The sequence below is a fragment of the Columba livia genome, chromosome Z (assembly GCF_036013475.1).
Source record: "Columba livia isolate bColLiv1 breed racing homer chromosome Z, bColLiv1.pat.W.v2, whole genome shotgun sequence".
NCBI classification, from domain to species: domain Eukaryota; kingdom Metazoa; phylum Chordata; class Aves; order Columbiformes; family Columbidae; genus Columba; species Columba livia.
This window is the reverse complement of record NC_088642.1, coordinates 42,577,645-42,597,085: the sequence shown is the minus strand read 5'-3', so window position 1 is coordinate 42,597,085 and position 19,441 is coordinate 42,577,645. Positions and strand designations below refer to the sequence as shown.

At 42.4% G+C, this 19,441-nt stretch overlaps 1 protein-coding gene across 11 annotated transcripts; it reads left to right on the top strand.

Moving 5' to 3' along the window:
- Positions 1–1,464: 1,464 nt before the first annotated feature.
- CLTA (clathrin light chain A) lies at positions 1,465–15,239 on the top strand. 11 transcript variants are annotated; one of them, XR_010468862.1, is made up of 8 exons: positions 1,485–1,771; positions 5,674–5,711; positions 7,580–7,697; positions 8,688–8,799; positions 10,307–10,360; positions 11,577–11,612; positions 13,560–13,772; positions 14,970–15,239. XR_010468862.1 is itself a non-coding variant. In XM_065045589.1 (7 exons), the coding sequence occupies exons 1-7, from the start codon at positions 1,567–1,569 to the stop codon at positions 13,687–13,689; spliced, it is 693 nt and encodes a 230-aa protein (XP_064901661.1). In that variant the 5' UTR covers positions 1,485–1,566; the 3' UTR covers positions 13,690–15,239. The 11 variants fall into 11 exon arrangements, 8 of the variants coding, with proteins under 8 accessions (XP_005504654.2, XP_064901664.1, XP_064901665.1 ...); XR_010468863.1 differs by lacking the exon at positions 10,307–10,360; XM_065045589.1 differs by having other exon boundaries at positions 13,560–15,239.
- Positions 15,240–19,441: the final 4,202 nt, after the last annotated feature.

Here is a 19,441-nt window from a genome sequence, read left to right as displayed (position 1 = left end):
GGGCCAGTGTTATTCTGAGTGTCTCTTCCAACCAAAATGATTCAATGTTTCTGTGATTCTGTGATTCGTGGGGAGCCACGTTCTGTTGTTTCACTGTAAGAAAGACACCTATTTGTATACTGGATTTTTATGCACCTAAATCAGACACTCCACCTTGGATTATGAATAAATTTGGAGCACCTTATTAGGTTTACTGTGAGTAAATGATGCTGCCCTTCAGGAATCCTAATGCTCTGCAAGCATAGAAAAGGTCTGGAGCAAGGAAGACCTACCTGGATGGAGGAGAACCAGTTTAGGAAGCACTTAAACAAATAACATACGTAAGTCCCTAGGGCCTGCCAGGTTGCACCCATGAGTGTTGGGTAAACTGACTGATGTAACTGGGAGGCCACTCTTGATAATCTGTGAAACGCCATGGCATTTGGGAGTGTTCCTCAAGGCTGAAAGACAGCAAGTATCACGTTTGTCTTTCTAGAAAGGCAAAAGAGAAGATCATGGGAACAACAGGCCAACCAGCTTTACATGAATCCTTGCAAGACAATGGAGCAACTAATCCTAGACACCATTTCCAATCTCAGGAAGGACAAGAAATTGATCGTGAGTAATCAGTGTGGATTTACAAATGGGAACTCATGCTTAACCAACCTGATAACTTTTCACAGTGAGCTGACTACCTTGTTGGATGAATGGAGGGCAGTGGGATGTTGTTTACCTTACCTTTAGTATGGCTTTCCACTTAGCACTGTCTTCCACAACATCCTGATAGACAAACTGACTAAATAGGGGTTAAAAATAGGGGGATTTTTTCAATGTGTACAAATACCTGATGGGAGAAAATGAAGAAGAGGGAGCCAGGCTCTTTTCAGTAGTGCTCACAGACAGGACAGCTGCCAATAGACACAAACACCAAAAAAAAAAAAAAAAAAAAAAAAAAATCCTAATCTGAACACAACAACACATTTATTTTTTTACTGTGGGTTGGTAAAGCACTGGAACAGGTTGTCCAGAGACCTTGCGCCATCTTCATCTCTGGAGACTACTCAAATCCAGGCTGCACATAGTCCCGGGAAGCCTGCTCTTGTTGCCCCTGCTTGAGCGAGCCGGTTGGAGTAACCAGCCCAAGAAATCCTGTCACTCGCCGACCGCGCTGCGCGCGCGGGAAGCCAGGCCCAGACCAGACCCTGAAGCGCCGCCGGCCGCTGGCGCAGACCCCGCGCCCAGCACCACCCAGCTCCTCCATGCGCCCTCAGGCCGGGCGGTCAGCGAGCAGCTGGACTACGAGACCCCAACCCGCCGCTCCGCAACCTCCCCATCCCACCCCTGATAGCGCGCTCTCCCGCGCGCCCAAAGACGCTCTTGCGCTGATTGGCTCTAGCCCAAGGTATCACGCGGAGAATTCCCTTAGCTCCGCCACCACCGCTCGATGATTGGTTTGACCGCTGGGCGGTGCTCGGCTCTCATTGGCATAGTCCGGGAGCCCGCCCCTTGCTCACTAATTTCCGGCCTAGCGCAGGTGCGGAAGCGGCAAACGGTCGCGCCTGGTTGAGTGCTCTGTGTTTCGCCCTAATGGCTGACCAGGAGGTGTTCGTTGCTCAGCAGCAGCCGCTGGCCGACAGAGATAACGGGATGCTGGACGGCGCCGAGGAGGATCCTGCTGCCGCTTTTCTGGCGCAGCAGGAGAACGAGATTGCGGGTATCGAGAATGACGTGGGCGTCCTGGAGGGCCGCGAGGTGCTGTCGGCGATGCAGGATCCAGACGACCTTGGCCTGGGTATGCGCGGAGGGAGGCCAGGGCAGGCCCCACGCCGCCGCCTCTCCCCGTGGCGGGGGGAGGCGCGGTGCCCAGCGGGTGGGGCGGGAAGGAAAGGGATCCCGGCCTGGCGGGGCTTCTCAGCTTCCCTTCTCCCTCGGAGGGCCTGTGTCCGGGACGAGGCGGTGCCAGTAGGCCCCTCGCCTCAGCTTTCTTCCCTGAGCACATGCCACCGGTGAGCGGGGCCAAGCTGTCCGAAAAGGGTCCCAGGATTAGGTCTTGGCCATGGTGCGCTGTCTTGATCGTCCTGGGTGTGCTCTATCTTCTCTTAAGTTCGCATCATGCCCTCTCAGATGGGGTGGTGCTCATAGTTTGTGTTACCTAAAGACTCTAGGGTGCCCATGCTTGCCGAAGTATAACCGGTAGAGAACACTGCTGAGGAGCTCTGATCTCTTCTAATCTGTAAGACTGCCAGAAATGAAGGTCCACTGAAAGAAGGATAAGTCAATATGTTGAGTTCTGACACTTGTGTTTTTGTCTTCAGACGCAATGATCTTAAAGTATGCTAGCAGTTGAGCTAATGTTTAATTTTGCTAAGCGTCTAGCCTTTGTTCCTTGGTAACCTTTGTACTGAATGTCAGAAAACTGACACTGGAGAACATGCTATGTTCAGAGGAGAGTGGCTACGTATGTTGGAAACTAGAGGTTGGTGTGTTTTCGGTTAGTCTAATGGTAGCTAAAGCAGCCCTGAATGAACACTTCTGATTATGAAAGGTTTAAGTTTTTTATCTGAAGTTTAAGTGGAAAGCAGTTGTGAGCGTGGGATAATGCTGTGCTTAACTGTTGTTTCAGTGCTTTTGGAAGACTTTTCTTGCACTTGGGTACATAGGAACGTATTTGCTCTCATGTGACATTCTTTTCTCGCTTTGGGAAGATGCCACTCTTCTTCAGACTAAGTTGGATAACTTTGCTCCCCAGTTCATTGGAGCATCTTTAGAATTTAGTCTTAATTTTCAGCCTGGTTTCTGAAATTACTGGCATATCTTATGTATGAGAATGCAGGTTCACAGTATCTCTCTGAATAGGGCCCAACTGAGTAATGGAGACTTGCTGCTTCCAGTGCTCATTTAGTGGTAGTGCAGCACTAAAAATCAGCTCATTTGTGAAGTTTGAGACATATGGGCTACATCTTGTAGAAAGGGTGTTTACAGAGGAGTAACTTGCTCAAGCACTAGAACATGACAATAATCATTATCAGAACACCATCCTGTTTAGATATCAGACACTTACGTGTTCCATGTGTAGTGCAGAAACAGACACAGTGGACACTTCCCCTCTTACTTTCAGAAGCCTTATCCTACCTTCTCTACATGTGTGCAATGTGGCTATTGCAGAGTGATTCATTCTCAAAAAGTCAACTTGCTAAATACTTCTAGGTTGGCTTGATAGGTAAAAGGTTCTTAAGCTGGTTTTCAAGAGTTTTTTTTCTCAAGTAATGTAAATTCATTTGTCATGGAATGTAAAACTGTTATTGGAGAACTTTCTTTAGAAAGAGTGTCATAAAATAATTAATATGATAATATGATCTAAAGATTTGGGAAGTCTAGGTGTGATTTCTATGTGGTATTGCTTTCTTGTGTGCACTAGGATTGCATCTATGCTCTGGCCTTTTGAATAGGCTTAGCAGATTGTGTTTGTGGATTCTTGGTCATCCATTTTTTTAACAGTTTAACTGTCAGAGCCCATACTTACTCCCTCCTTGGTAAAAAGAGTGAAGTACAGCTCTGCAAATTGTACTGGTTTAGGCCTGGTGACAAATGAACTAATGACTTCTGTTACTATTTGTTTGAGATTTTTTTTTTATCATCTGATCAGTATCCTAACAAATATCAGAAAACTCTAGTCTCTAGTACATATGAGTTTATTAAACTGTTCTGTTATTAAGTTAAATAGGTGAATGCAGATTTCTTTTTGAAATAATAAAAATTCTTACATAAATGCTTAAGCATTGTGATCGGGGATTTGTGGATTTACTTTTTTTAACGGTGACCTTTTTGAACTACTTATTTACAGGTCTCGATAAATTTTCTTAATAACTATTGAGCCAAAAGCCATCACTCAGGCAGCTCTCAACTGAAGTTTGAAGATAACTTCAAATGTTGTGAGAAGCAATCACCAGCTTCTTGAAATACACTTGTAAGAAACATGGTGTTCCATATAAGTTTTCAAATTGCAGCCTCTTAAAAAAAATTAGACAACTACATGGACAGTAGTGAGCTCCATGAACTGATATTATCAATATCAGGAAACTATTATTAGTGTATATTTCTGTTAATTGTAGTAATGTTATATACTGGGGGAATATGGAGTGAGTGGCAAAATATTGCCATTGGCTTCATGTTGCCATGGCCAGGGTTGGAATACTGGCCTGAACCAGTAGGCTTCTTATGTAAATAGCTATCCTGTTCAAGCTTCCTGTGCGTATGAAAGCTAATCTTTGAGGGTTGATGTTAAGTGATGGACAGGGTAGCTGCTGTGAAGTGGACAGACACTGTTAGCTTTACATGCCTCTCAAACCAGTTTTTTTTGGCTCTTGTAACTTGCAGAGGAGTAGCAATCGGGCAGAGTAGCTACCATCTTTCGGATAGTTTCGAGTTATAAAATACTAGGTTCTGACAACTATAAAGCTAGTTGTTAACTTGAGTCTTACCCTACTGAAGCTAGTAACTGTGTTCTTGGAGACTAATATCTTTCAACTTAATGTTTGAACTGATGACTCCATAATCTTCCTAATACAATTAATGATTGCTATTCAGGGCTTGGGGATGAGGACTTAATAATACTTGCCTAGTTTCCTGATAAGGGAGTATGAAGAGCTTCCTATGTGCCATTAACGCTAGAGAAATAGAGGATACAGCAGCGTAATGCTCTTAGTTTTAGCTTTATTAGCTGTCTCATTTAAGAAGGTAGTGCAAAAGAACTTTCTGCCTATTATTGGGTGACTTTGATACAGTTGCTTCTATTGAAGAGTCTAGTAACATGGTGGAAACACTTCTGTGTGATAAGTTTATTCATGGTAGCATTAAGGGTGAGGCAAAGGTAGAAATATGATGTTATGTCATGCAGGCAGGTGTTATGTAGCATTGTTCCAGAGAGATGCCTTGCTGAGATTAAGCAGTCCTTGAAAATATTGGTGTGTTTTGTGTAGTCTGGAGACTTAAATAGTTTCACAAACTGAAACATTTGTGTCACAACTGACATAGGTTCACTATGGATGTGTTTTAATAATATGAAATTTTTGGGTTCTGAGGCAAAGATTTCTAGCTGATTGTGTTCCTGAGGCTGTACTACCAGTGTCACCTCACAGGGAAAAATGCTGCAGCTGAAGTAGGAAGGTATCAAACATGTAATCACAGAAGGTGGCAGAAAGGTGACTTTGTTAGGAGTGTTAGCAGTGTCTTTTCAGCTGATTAGAAAGAAAACCAAACTAGGATAAGAATTACTATGTGTTGGCTGCAGGATTGTTGATCTTCCAAATAGAGACTAAACCAGTGGTGCACTTCTGAACAGTTGTCCAGCAGTCTGTTTCTAAGACAGGGAGGAGAAAGTGGGAGTAACTTTACAACATTGTCTGTGGCAGCTTCTCAGCAGTATCAGCTCTGCTGTTTTCGTAGTTTGAAGCATGATGAAGAAATGATCTTGTATTACTGGTTCTGCAGAATAATGGTACACTTAGTTTCTTGTGCCTATACAGAGAAGTGCAAAGATAAGGAAGTGACCCTGCAGAGTACTAAGTAACACTCATTTGCATAGCCCCCACTTTAGATACCCTAGTAAAGCTTTCCATACAAGTTACTGATATCAGTAAATCTGGCTTTTTTGCCTTTTTTTTAAATGGCTAAACCACAGTCACTTCTTTACAGGTGCTGTTGATGGAGGGGTTAATGGAAATATCCATCAGGTAAGACAGAAGTATATTCTGTACTTAGAATGTGCTGTTCTACTCTGAGAACTTACCTGAATTTATGTTAATACTTCCCATTTCTTGTCTCTGATGTACTTTTATCTCATCTCTGAAGAGGAACTTCCAGTCTGATAGCTCATCTCGTAACACTGTTAATGTTATTATTATATGCCCCTCCTCTGAATTTAGAGGCGACCTAAAGCAGCAATTCATTTTGAAGTATGGCTTAATAAGACGTAACCACTGGAAGTAGACTGGCAGGCTTAATGTTGTATGACTTAATGTTGACTTGACATTGGCTAACAAGCTGAAAGCAAACTCTGACTGCCTAGTTTAAAGCAGAGTTTTCTGAATTGCTTATTCTTTAAGAATAATTCATTCATCGTGGTTGTCTTACCAAGATATCTTGTACAAGGAGCTAACTGAAAACATTATATACTTTTCAGTGACAAAGTTGCATGAAATTAAGCGGCTGGCTAAATAGCTCAATCATACTATGAAAGCATGTTAGTCAGTTATGATGATGACAAAAGGAGGAGATACTTGCTTTATTAGTGTCAGGGAGGAATGAGGCATGCGAATTCAGTCTCTGTGTTGTAACTGAATTTCATACAGGTTTGGCTAAGGCATTTGTCATTGCTTTATATCAGAGTAGACTAGATAGCTCTGATTAATTTAATACTTGGGAAGGGGGCAGCATATGAGCTACTTCTCCACAGAGTTCTGAGTGAACACTGAGTTTTGTGAAGACAAAACCAGCTTGCGCTGCTGCCAACCATTTGTATATCCTCACCATTGCTGTGAGATTGATGGGAAAACTGTATCTTCCTGTCCCTTTGTGCTTCCTTATACAGCAGAAAGTAGACGAAATATCTTGATTTTGTGTTTGCAGTTGTAAGTGACCAGCTGCTCTGGTGGACAAGAGCTTCCTCTTCATGAGGAAGAACAAACTTAATTGGTTATATGTAACTTCTGGTAACTGTAACCAGTTTGGCCCTGCAACTGGCCAATTTATTTTGGTTTGTATTGAATGTGATGCCTGGTTCTGTTGCACCAGCCTTATTCCTTCTCTTTGCTTTATTCCTTCATTGAGGGATACAGGAGATCCCAAGAAGGACAAAATGCAGCCAGATCTTTCATTAGCTGCAATCCATCTGGTACTATCATACCAGGAGTCTCTTAAGTCTGTTAACAGCAGTGTGAACCAATTAAAGTTGTTGACCTTGGAGTATATTCTGTGTCAAACAGCACAGTGTTCATTAGCTTTGCAAATCTGGTGTATTATCGAAAGCCGTATTCATTGCAAGTCTTTGAGCTATTGTTTGGTAAAAAGTATGCTAGCATCACTGTCTTGATGCTTAAATGTTGAAATGCCTTGTGTTCTAAGCTGCATACAGCAATCCAAGTCCTGTAATATCTTTAAAGGACACTTGCTTTCAATATCATTTAAGTTGACAAATGTCTCTGAAGTAGACAGATACATTATAGATGTTTTAAACTCCTATGCAGAACATCATAATAAAACTAAAAATTACTTTCATAGCAAATGAACTAGAGGATCTCTAGGCCTGCAACTGCATAGTGAAGTGCTAGGCATTGTTTTCTTTCTTCAGGTGTAGCCTCTTTCACAGTTTGACTTTCCAGTCAACTTGAATTTGTGTTTCTTTCCTGATTGCTAGAGGCAGTTCTGTATTAATTTGCTTCAATCCTGCTGTAATTTGTGGGAAGAACCTTTTCATGTTAATGGTGGCAATGTGGTATAACATCAGATAAATGTCTTATGTGCTCAGTTCAGGCAGAGTCTAATTTTGTGTAGCTTGCAGGGAGTTATCTGAAATATTACATTATTTTTCCTTCACTTTAAGGAGAGTAATGGTCCAAAAGACTCCTATGCTGCCATATCCCAAGTAGATCGACTACAGTCAGAACCAGAGAGTATTCGTAAGTGGAGAGAGGAGCAAAAGGAGCGCCTGGAGCAACTTGGTAAGGAGGGTGTTTGTTGCATTAGTGTTCTTGCTTGTGAGTAACTTGGTGGCAGCTTCTTAAGCAACAGAATTCTCAACCATGGCTTCTGGCTCTTGAAAATCTAACATGTTTCTGGAGTTTGAGCAGCAAGTCTGGATGAGGCTTTCAGTAAGCAGACTTAATGGTGTAGGAGTCAGAAAACAAATAGCTCTCTGAACCTTAGAGAGTATTCATGTGGCCTGCCCTATACTTACAAATAAGCTGACAAGAAAATGAGCAGCTTTATCAGCAGAAAAGAGTGAATAAATACTGCAGCCGTCAGCACTTTTTTCAAAGGATAGAGATTGCTCATTTTGTAATTGCTGAGGCCATCTGTTGTTACATGTATGTTAATCTAATAGCTAAGTTAAATAACAGACTAGTAACTAAGCTAAATACACCTATAAAATGCAGTGGTACCTCCGTGTGGACAGCTTCTAAGAGCCTACAAACTGACACACTTTCTACTCATACTAGGGAGAAGGTTTTGCTGGAAATTGTTAGGCCAGAACCTTCTGTGCAGTGTGGTTCTGTACAGAGCTGACCCTGGTGCTCTGCTTCGGGGCTAGTTATAGCAGATGAGCTTGTCCAGGACTGTAGGCTGGGTGTAAAAGCACGCTGAGTGCCAGGGTCCCCCACTTTGAGCATGGGGACTTTACTGAGCTTTTTTCTAGCACTGACATAGCAAGGTGGCCAGTTCTGGTTTTGAACGATTTGAATTAGTCTACAAATGCCTATCCTAAGCTTAAGTGGACTGTTGCAGCTATGCAGTGCAGGCATTCTGTTTAGCTAATCCTCTGAATGTTCATGGTATTTAGAGTTCTCGTGGCCTAAATCAGGAAATCTCATAAACATCTGAGTAGATCAAGCAACTGTCTGCACTTGAGTGTACCTTGAGCCATCAGATGAAATGTTAGCAAGATCCAGCTGGAACAAACATGACTGACAAATAAATTCTTAAATCTTCAGATGCTAACTCACGAAAACAGGAAGCAGAATGGAAAGAAAAAGCAATAAAGGAGTTGGAAGAGTGGTATGCAAGGCAAGATGAAAAGCTCCAGAAAACAAAAGCCAGCAACAGGTAAGGTTTCTCCAGCCATCTAAAGAGTTACGGTACTGGATATGAAAGTAATAGGAGAGGAACTTTAGAATGCTTTGAGTGTGTCCTAAGGCACTAGTCCTTCAGCTCATTAAAGTAACCTCTCCTACTGAGAAATGGGTCTCCACTGGTAGACTATCTTTTAAAGTTTCTTAGACTCTAGATTAAATGCCCAAGAATAGCAAGATAAAGCATTAAGGTAGTGAACTAGAATTACTGAAGATTACTGAAAACACAAAGTTTGAGCATGGCCAGAAAAAGTTTTAATCTACCCATTGTTTGCATAGCTGCACAGGTCTTTGGTGACTGTAATTACCTGTCTTGAAGCTAGCCACCTTATTTGCTGTCTTTAGAACACATGGAAGTGGCCTCCTAGTTTTTGTTACAAGTTCTTTTATTAGATATCTTAAAACCTTTGGCTGCTCCTTTTGAAGTAGTTTGAGAAATAACCTGACCCAGTTCTGCTAGTGAAGAGCTAAATGATGGCTGTTCTATGTTGTGTTTGAATTGTCTAATTTATGACCCCTGGGGCAGAAACTAATGGCTTGGCTGCTATTTTAGTAGCTCTTACACTATCCTGTGGAATTTTGACTTCACACTATGTAACGGTAAATGCTATAGTACTGACTTAATACCACTTAAGTCTCTACTTCTGGCCTAGGGTTGTCAGTGTCATTCTGTCCAGGTAATTATCAGGGTTGCTTTATAATTCAGGAACCCACAGACTTCAGTATGACCTGTTCATTGGTGGGTTGTGGTGTGTTTGGTGTTGTGTGTTGTTTTGTGTGTGTGGGTTTTTTGTTTGTTTGTTTGGGGTTTTTTTTGTTGTTGTTGTTTGTTGGTTTTGTTGTTGTTGTTGTTGTTTTTTTTAAACCCACCAGTTTTATTATCAAAATGGCCAGCAGGTTTGCCTGGAGTAAGTAGAGTCCTAGGTAGACTGTATTTCTTTATATTTTTAAAGGAAGAAAGGAGGCCTACACTTTCTACAGAATTACAGATTTGACACTTCCATTCACTGAGGCATAGCCCTTTGGTTGGGCCAAGAAAGGGAAACAGTACTGGCACTCTTTTCCAGCCGGTGGCCAGAGCTCATTGATAGCTTTATTGTGGCCAGTGTTTGAGTCCAGGATATGCATTCTGGAGCAGGGTCCATTTAACAAGTGTTGCACAGAAGGACTGTTTGGCATTCTCATCAGCCTAGTGAGATCTCTCTCCTAATGGAAGTTTCTGTCCACTGGAAGTAGCCTAATGCTAACACTGGGACCTGAGTTCTAAACTAGCTGTAGGATGCAGCAGACCTTTTGTGTTGCCCTTCTGAGTCAGTGGCTTAATTGATACATTCTGTATGGTAGATACTTTCCTGTCACACTAAGTAGACAATACAAGGTTAATGTGCTTGTTGAACTCCTTTCAGATGTGTTCCCTACTTCTCATCTTTATTTCTTTTCTCCTGTCTGCTTGCCTGCCTGTTGGACTACTTGCTACCTAGGGTGGCAGATGAAGCTTTCTACAAACAACCCTTCGCTGACGTGATTGGTTATGTGTATGTTGCTTAACTACTAATTCTGTTTGCTAGTCAACTAGGTAATAAGGATGATCAGACGTAGTGCTGGATGTCTGCAGGTGACTTTTGAATATCTCACGGCAGTATAAACTAGTATAAGTAAAGAGCCTTTACATTTTGGACTGACTTAATTAATCTCAGAATTAATGTGTGGTTTTTCTCATAAACTGTATGGCATCCAGAATTTTCAAATGAAGTCAGGTAGTATGCATACCACTGGAATTTTGGTAGTGACTTCAGCAGTCTCTAGTTGTAGGGATTTACAGTTGTTTCCAGGCTGGTGAACACTGCTTGGCAGGATACTTTACTGGGTTAGTGTCTGCAGTCTTACATGGGTGATCTATTTAGACCTAGTCACTTCCACAGAGAAGTGCCATTCTCTGTAATAGGTGCTGAGCTCCTGCTGTGTGCTCATTCTCCTACATAATCAGAAAAATATTCAAGCAATGCTTGGATATAAAGCTCTGCAAGCCAAAGAAGGTAGAAAAGAATCACCTGCCATAAATCAGGGTAGATGAGATGTGCATATAGAAACAGGATGCTATTAGAGAACAGATGAAAAATACAAGAAAGTGGTGTTGGAAAATTATCATTAGTCACTGGGAGGACGTTTAGGGGCAGGTCTGTATAGACATTTTGCCAGCCTAATGGATCAATGAGAATAGAGCCATGACTTTCAAGGACTAATGAGTATGCTAGTTTTCATGGACTGGAAGGTTTACAATGTTCATTAGCTTGTTCATGTATTTTCATTTCTTCCCTTAATTTGTAGACTTGAATTGAAAGATGGCCATGTCACAGATTCTAAGGTGACACCTTTAGAAGGTGTATTGGTGAGCCAAAGTGTGGCTTTGAGTGCATTAAAATTGAAGGCCCAGTGTGAAATTAATTACCTAACTGTAGGTGGATGTAAACCAGGACTTGTGAAATGATGGATTTACAGGTGGTGTTTGATTTTTCTGAAGTCTTCTGGAGTTAATTTTAATAGATTTTTCTAATAACATCCTTATTTTAATATATCCAATGCAAATATGCATTATAAGTTCTGCAGACTAAAATTAGCAGCCTGTTTCCTGAGTGTTGGCTAAGCTACTAGTGCATGTTCAACCAGTTGATCATCTGCATTAAACTCATTCTCATTTTCTCTATCTGACTTAAACTTTCTTTCCTTGTTTCTTTTCTCTTCACCTTTAAGCACAAACATAAATCATCCTTGCTACAGCCTAGAACAGTTAAGTAAAAAAACCCTTCACTGCCCCTTAAAAGTGTCATGTCACATAAAATATCAGTGTTGTAGTGACCCTTGTCTTCAGTGGTGTCTGTAACCGTATCATCCCTGTGAACAGTGCTGAACCCTCATGGGAGAGTCATCTTTGCTGCTTTTTCCTGTACTGCTTGTTGGACTAAATGGATTTGGTCTGATCTCTGGATGCTCACTGCTTCTGCACTCAGGCAGCTACCAGGGCTCCACAGCCAGTGTAAACTAGATGCTGGAGTGTTAGCCCCACATTGAAGCAATGTGGTTGGCAGCGTAGCAATGCCAAAATGGTACAGCTGAGAAGCCACTGGCACTGACTTGTACATAATGTACAGAAGTCTCCTTAGGGTGAGAGCAGGGGAAATGTGTTTATTCTGTGACCTGACCTCAGACAAGGCATCTTCTCAGCTAAGACATACTTCAGTCTATAGTACCCGCAAGCATGGGATTCATGACTTAAATTTGTTTTGATTCATGCTCCTTAACTACAGCATTGGGAATCACCAACTGATAGTTTAATGATGGCCTGTAGGCCTTGGGGCTGATTTAAATCCTCAAATGGAATCTGTTTTAAGATGTGCTTGCAGGGAGTTGTAAATTTCCAGTTGCCAAGTGTCCAATATAAGCCATCAAGTGGCAGAGGCTTAACTAGTTAAGACTTTGGCATTTCTCCATAAATAAAATGCCTCCATAGGACTACTTTACTTCTTGGCAATTTGTGTGGTGACTCAATAACTATTCTTAAAACCAAACACCTGTATTCCAACATTTTACACGGTAATCCTCTGCACTGCTTGTGCATAGCATACTGCTTGCAACCGATTTTCATCTCCAGGGTTGGGGCAGTGGGAGCTTAAGTAGCCATAATGTCCACAAGCAGCTGTAATGTCACATTTCTATGACACATGCTGAAACTGCATCCTGTTAAGAAGGAAGGAATGCCTTATATGTTGGGCATTAATGCAAGGTCCATTGCATTGCTTTTAGGGCAGCTGAAGAAGCCTTTGTGAGTGATGCAGAAGACATTTTTCCAGGCACTGAGTGGGAACGTGTGGCTCAGCTCTGTGACTTTAATCCCAAGTCTAGTAAGCAGGCAAAAGATGTGTCTCGCATGCGTTCAGTCCTCATCTCACTCAAGCAGGCTCCGCTTGTTCGCTGAAGGAAAGCTCAATGGAAACGTTACAAATGCAATATCTTAACCTTACTCAGAGAAGCTATGTTTGCAGTAATTGGATTGATTGTTTGAATTTTTTTGGACCAAACCTCATGATGTATCTAGAGCTGATCATTGTTTGATTGCATGTACTTCCTTATGCTTCCTTTGCATGTCTGAAATGGGAGAAACTCCAAAACTGTAGTCTCTGTGCTATTGTGTACTGAGATGTCACTTCCAGCATTATTGATATTAAAGATCTGTTAAACAGCAAAATGTGTTTATTTTGGATGAATTAAGGTTTCCTGCTCCCTTTCAACATGGAGTGTTTGAACTGACTGTCTCTTAATTGCTAGTGGTGACTGACCAGCCAGCAATGCTCCTAGTCTCTGAGAGGCTGTCCTATTTGTCTCTACAAGCTTTCTTAAAGCTTGTCAGAGCCTTAGTTTGAAAACTGCTTTCCTATCCAATTTATCACACTGAAGCTCTAGGAAACTGGAACAGTAGGCTTGTTAAGGAGCTTATCTCCCTTCTAGGGGAACTGAGGACACTGCCTTCTGCAGGTAAGCAGTTCTGTGTAGTATTCTGCTGTCATTCCAGCTGCAGATCTCAGACTAGAAATACAGTACAGGGCACAGAGTAGTTAAAGCCTTTGATATTCTGCTGCATATTCTGTTCTGCCATGTATTCAGTGCTGGCTTCATTTGTTGCTCAGAGGCTGATTGGGTGTTTTTGAACTGTGTCCTTGTCCTTACTGACTCCTGCAGACACTTTCTCCCACCAGCATGGTGGACTGGATATATGGAGAGCAAGAGAAAGGAAGACTTGCTCTTACTGCTGATCACCTACTGGCTTGGAGCTCTGTCTGCCAAGGTGGTTGAATTTGAAAGAAACTGATCCAGAGTATCTCTGCTCAGCTGCTTCGTTGGCTGTCCAATTTCACACAGCATTCACAGAGGCTGTATTCTAGCCTTTCTCTGGTAAGACTTACCTTAGCTCTCTATCTTGTAAGAATAATCTGTTCAGACTCATACATGGTTTCACCATTTTTATCAAAGATACAGTAGCTTAACTAGTGTGTAGCAGAATTGCTTTAATACCTTTTGTGTACAAGCTGGAAGGTTGCTCCAGGCAGTTTTGAGAGGGCTGCAGATGCAGATTAAAATTTACTAAGTTTCAGGGAGTTGCTGCAAGGCAACTATTTTAGTAGCAGCTGTGTCCCTGGTTGATAAGATACTGAATAAATGGTTGCCAGCTGGGCTTCAATAGTTAAGTTGTACCATACTGTCTATAGTGACTGTAGCTATTCTCCTGTTTGCAAGTGTATTCACAAGCTACTGCTAAGTGGTGATGGAAAATTATAGTAGACTACAGATTTGGAAGGTTAATTCCATGGAAGATAAAAACAGGAGAATATTTTCTGAACTGCACAGGGCTACCACAGCTGAGTTTAATAGGACTGAAACACAGAGTAAGTCCCTAGAATACTGGTACTCTGTGCTAGCCTTGACCAATTACACATTCACCTTGACTGAAAACCTCCTTCTATTCACCCCAAAGCTCTCAGCATAAAGGCTTGTAAAATGAATTGATAATTTAATAAAGGAAAACTCCACTGCATTAAACATACGTTTAAAATGTTACTTTGAATTTACTGGAATTTGAAAGATGAGCAAGTGAAGGGGGTTCTGCACACTGAGTTATGGAACTGATTAATCATCACATTGTCCCATCTCATAGGACATTTTATCTGTGCTAGCACATAGTTTTGAGCTACAATCCAAGAAAATGGGCAAAGACTCTCAAATTCAAGGCCAAAGGAATGTTACAGAAGTTAAAGCTTGTCTTAGAAGCTGAATTTGCAAGGACTGACAACATATCTGCAGGTTTATGTACACCATCTAGCTGGACCACTTAACAAGCACCTCAGTTGGTTTTGGTTGTCTCCTCTAGCTCTTGTGCTAATGTTTTAGAAGATTTTTCTCTTCTGCCTTAAAGTTATTAGGTTGGTGCAAAAGTAATTGCAGTTTTTGCATTGTTGAAATTTGCTGTTTGATATTGGAACACATTCTTACATGTCTTATGTTATTCATCATTTTAATGTGCTTTTCTTGCTTTGTTTTCTTGCTACTGACTTATTACTTGCTGTGCACATCACACAACCGACGCTTCAAAAGTTGAATGAATTGGGCTATGAAGTTTTGCCTCATCTGCTATATCACCTGATCTCTTGCCAACCAACCACCACTGCTTGAAGTATCTTGACAGCTTTTTGCAGGGAAAACACTTCCATGACCAGCAGGATGCAGAAAATGCTTTCAGAGAGCTCATCAAATCCTGAAGCACAGATGTTTACACTGCAGGAATAAACAAGGTTATTTCTTGTTGGCAAAATGTGTTGATTGTAATGGTTCCTATTTTGATTAATAAAGATGTATTTGAATCTAGTTATAATAATTTAAAATTCAGTCAAAAACCACAATTGCTTTTGTACCAACCTTATGTTCAAGTATGCTAGCTCACTGTCACCCTCCTACCTCCTCTATCAGTGCTTACACAAAATCACACAAGGACTGGGGTTGGAAGAGACCGCTGAAGTTAATGTGGTTTGTCTCCCCTGTTCTAGCAGGGCTACCTCGAGCTCTGTGCCCAGGACCATGTCCAGAGGGCTTTTGAAAATCTCAAAGGAAGATTTCACCAGTGCTATGGGCAACCTGGTCCAGTGCTTAGTCACCTTCACAGTGAAAAAGTGGTTCCTGATGTTCAGGAGTTCCCTGTTCCCTGTGTTTGAGTCTGTGCCCATTGCCTCTTGTCCTGCCACTGGGCACCACTGAAAAGAGTCTGGCTCTGCCCTCTTTGCAGCCACCATCCAGATACTTGTATACAATGATGAGATCCTCCCTAAGCTTTCTCTTTTCCAGGCCAAACAGTCTTAATAGTGCTGTATCCATACTTATAACAGGATTGTGAAATTAAAATTTAAAAGGAACCTTTGGAAAAAAATTGGAATATTTCTTCAATATTTTACTGTAAATACGGTCTTCACATGCTTTATTTACTTAAGGACAAATTTGGCACTTCATTTGCATTTAAAATTTCTGTGTGTTTCCCTCATGCGAAAGAGGCTGGACTACAGGTACAGTTGCAGCAATATTACAGAATTACTGGAAGGAGTCTAGCAGTGGGCTACAAAGATGATTTGGGCTCTAGAGCACCTTTCTGATGAGGATAGACTGAGAGAGCTGGGTCTGTTCAGCCTAGAGAAGAGAAGGCTGAGAGGGGATCTGATCAATGCCTCTATCTCAAGGGTGGATGTCAAGAGGATGAGACCAGATGGTGCCTTTCAGTGGTGCCCAATGATATGATGAGGGGTAACAGGCACAGACTGAAGCACAGGAGGTTCCATCTGATTATGAGGAGAAACTTGCTTACTTTGAGGGTGCTAGAGCACTGGAACAGGCTGCCCAGAGATGTTATGGTTTTCTTCTCTGGAGATATTCCTGTGCGATCTGCTCTAGGTGAACCTGCTTTAGCAGGTGGGTTGGACTAGATGACCTCCAAAGGCCCCTTCCCACCCAAACCATTCTGTAATTTCCTTTCAGAGTAATGGAGAAAAATGTGTGCTTTTAAGCATGCAAAGCTTTCTTCAGCTAGCAGTAACAGCCTTATAGTAATATGTGATTTGTTAAAGATACAACTGATATCTCTCTGAGGTCAGGAGGGTTGTGAACCTGAAAGCTCCCCTCAGTTATGAAGGCAGCATAAAGAGCTGGCTGTGTTACCTGTCTTCTCAATCTTGGAAAAGCAATCATCTTTGATTTTATAGCAAACTGCAATGTACAAGCAGTGGGTGGTGGGAGCACCACAGCAAAGTACACAGTTTGTTCTTGTTTTGTGTGACCTTGCCAAATGAACCAACCCAGAAGTGCTACAACTGCATGTGCAAACTTAAGTGAGGCGTAAGAAAAATTTGGCTTTCTGGGTCCTCTTCAGAACCTCATGAGCATTTGTAGTTGTTACTAAAACACATTACGTGCTCACAGTGCAAGGCATTTGCTTTCAGATTATGAATACATTGTGGTATTGGAGTAAAAGAGCTGTACTAAATACACGGCTTTAGCACCTACACTTCAGCTGACAAAGCACTCGTTTCTAATGTGCCTTTATAAATGGTTTTCCAAACATAATTATCTGGAATGGTCTAAGGTGTGCACAGTCCAGGTGTTTTATCCTTACTAATGCCTTTGAACTCTCCACAGCATTTGATAGTGACACAGTGATCAGATTTCACTGAGGCAGACTGAATTAGAGTATAAACTCTGTCTGTACCTTGCTGTCAGTGATGTGGTTTTGATAAACAGTGCTTCAAGACCACCATAAGGCTAAGGCATTTGTTAATTCTGAGTGCCTGGATGGCACATCAAATACTCAAAATACTAAATAACTAAGCTTGCTGCTCAGGAAATGAAAAAAAATAATCCAAATCTTGATACTGTACTGATTAGCTATATGGCTTGCTAAGCACCGGCAATGACCTATAAAAAGACGGCTAGCAAAAACTTTACAGGCCTCCTCATGGTCCCAAATACTGGCTGGTTTGGTTTCTAGGCTTAGGCAGAGCTGTCATGGACAGTCTTTTTCCAACAGATGCAAGGATGAGAATCAATGCCATATAGGGATTGATAGAGGTCTCACACTGATTACATGTATTAGAAGCTACAGAACTAAGAACTCCAGTTTTAAGTCACTTCCCAACCTTTTGGCACTCTAGTGTGTAAGTACTGCTGGTGCTTACTCATGCAATGCTGATTATAAACATGCATGTCCATGAAGAGTCTCCTGCCCAAGCTCTTGAGTGTCACATGCAATTTTGCTTAGAGGGTGCACAGTGGCATTCTTGCTGAGCCTTCAGCAGATGATAGTATACTACATGTCCTAACTAGGAACACTGCAAAATGAAACCTTGTCTTACAACAGATAGTACTACCAGATGCTGCCAGTGCAGATAATGAGAAGGCACGATTTCTTTAGGCTCTGAAATTCTGGTAATAGCTGGGGAGAGTTCAGCTATTGTCTTGTGCTTTTACTCCCCTTCTTCCCTCCTACTAATTGATATAGAGGCTGGCGTGCCCTCACTAGCGCAAATGACAGCGCAAAAGGACATAGAGCCAGCCTCAAGTAACCAGATAGCACAGTACTGCAGATGTCCTATGAACATGAGATACTTACTTCCCCTGGGCTTAGATAGAATTGGGAGCTAGTTGTCCATAAAGCCTCTGGTCCACAATTAAGTGCCTGAAGAGAAAGGGAGGTTTCTGAATAGGGGAAGAAGGAGAAACAGTCTCACTTCTGTGCCTGGCAAAATTATGGAGAAGATTATTCTGGGAGTTATTGAAAAACACCTGAGTGACAATGCAGTCATTGGTCCCAGCCAGCATGAGTGCTTGAGCGGAAAGGTCAGGCCTGACCAACCTAATTTCTTTCTGTGACAAGGTTACCCACCTAGATGACCAAGGGAAGCCAGTGAATGCGATTTCAGTAGGGCTTTTGATACTGTCACAGTATCCTCCCGGACAAGATGTCCACAAACACACAATGCAGTGGGTGAGCAATTGGCTGATGGGTTGGGATCAAAGGGTTCTAGTAAATGGCATGAGTTGGTGACCAGTCACTAGCAGGGTTCTGCAGGGATCCATCTTAGGGCCAGTACTCTTTAATGTCTTCATAAATCATGTGGACGCAGGACTTGAGGAAATACTAAGCAAGTTCACCGATGACACAAAATTGGGAGGAGCTGCCAACACTCTTGGGCAGAGAGGCCCTCCAGGGGGATCTGGGCAAACTGGAAAACTGGACAATCACCAACCACATGAAGTTCAACAAGAGCAAGTGCTGGATTTTGCACCTGGGACATGAAAACCCTGGCTGTACATAGAGACTGGGGAAACGAGATGCTGGAGAGCAGCTCCATGGAGAGGGATCTAGTGATTCTGGTCACTGTAAGTTGAACATGATCCAACGGTGTGCCCTGGCAGCCAAGAGGCCATCCATGTCCTGGGTGCATCCAGCACAGCATTGCCAGCCAGGTAAGGGAGGTGATTGTCCCACTCTGCTCTGCACTGGTGCGGCCTCACCTGGAACCCTGTGTGCAGTTCTGGGCGCCACAGGATAAAAGGGATATAAAGCTACTGGAAAGTGTCCAGAAGAGGGCTATGAAGTAGGTGAAGGGTTTAGAAAGGAAGCTGTATGAGGAGCAGATAAAGTTACTTGGTTTGTTTAGCCTGGAGGAGACTGAGGAGACTCATTGTGGTCTACAGCTTCCTCACAAGGGGAGGAGGAGGTGCTGATCTTTGTGGCAACCAATGATAGGACCTAAGGGAATGGCAGGAAGTTGTGCCAGGGGACATTTAGGTTGGACATCAGGAAAAGGTTCTTCTCCCAGAGGATGGTGGAGCACTGGAACAGGCTTCCCAGGGAGGTGTCATGGCCCCAAGCCTGACAGTGTTCAAGAAGAGACCGGACAACACCTTCAGACACATGGTGTGAACTGTGGGGTTGTCGTATGCAGGGATGGGAGTTGGACTCGATGATCCTTGTGGGTCTGTTTCAACTCAGGATGTTCCATGATTCTATGAGGCAACGTCAGTTA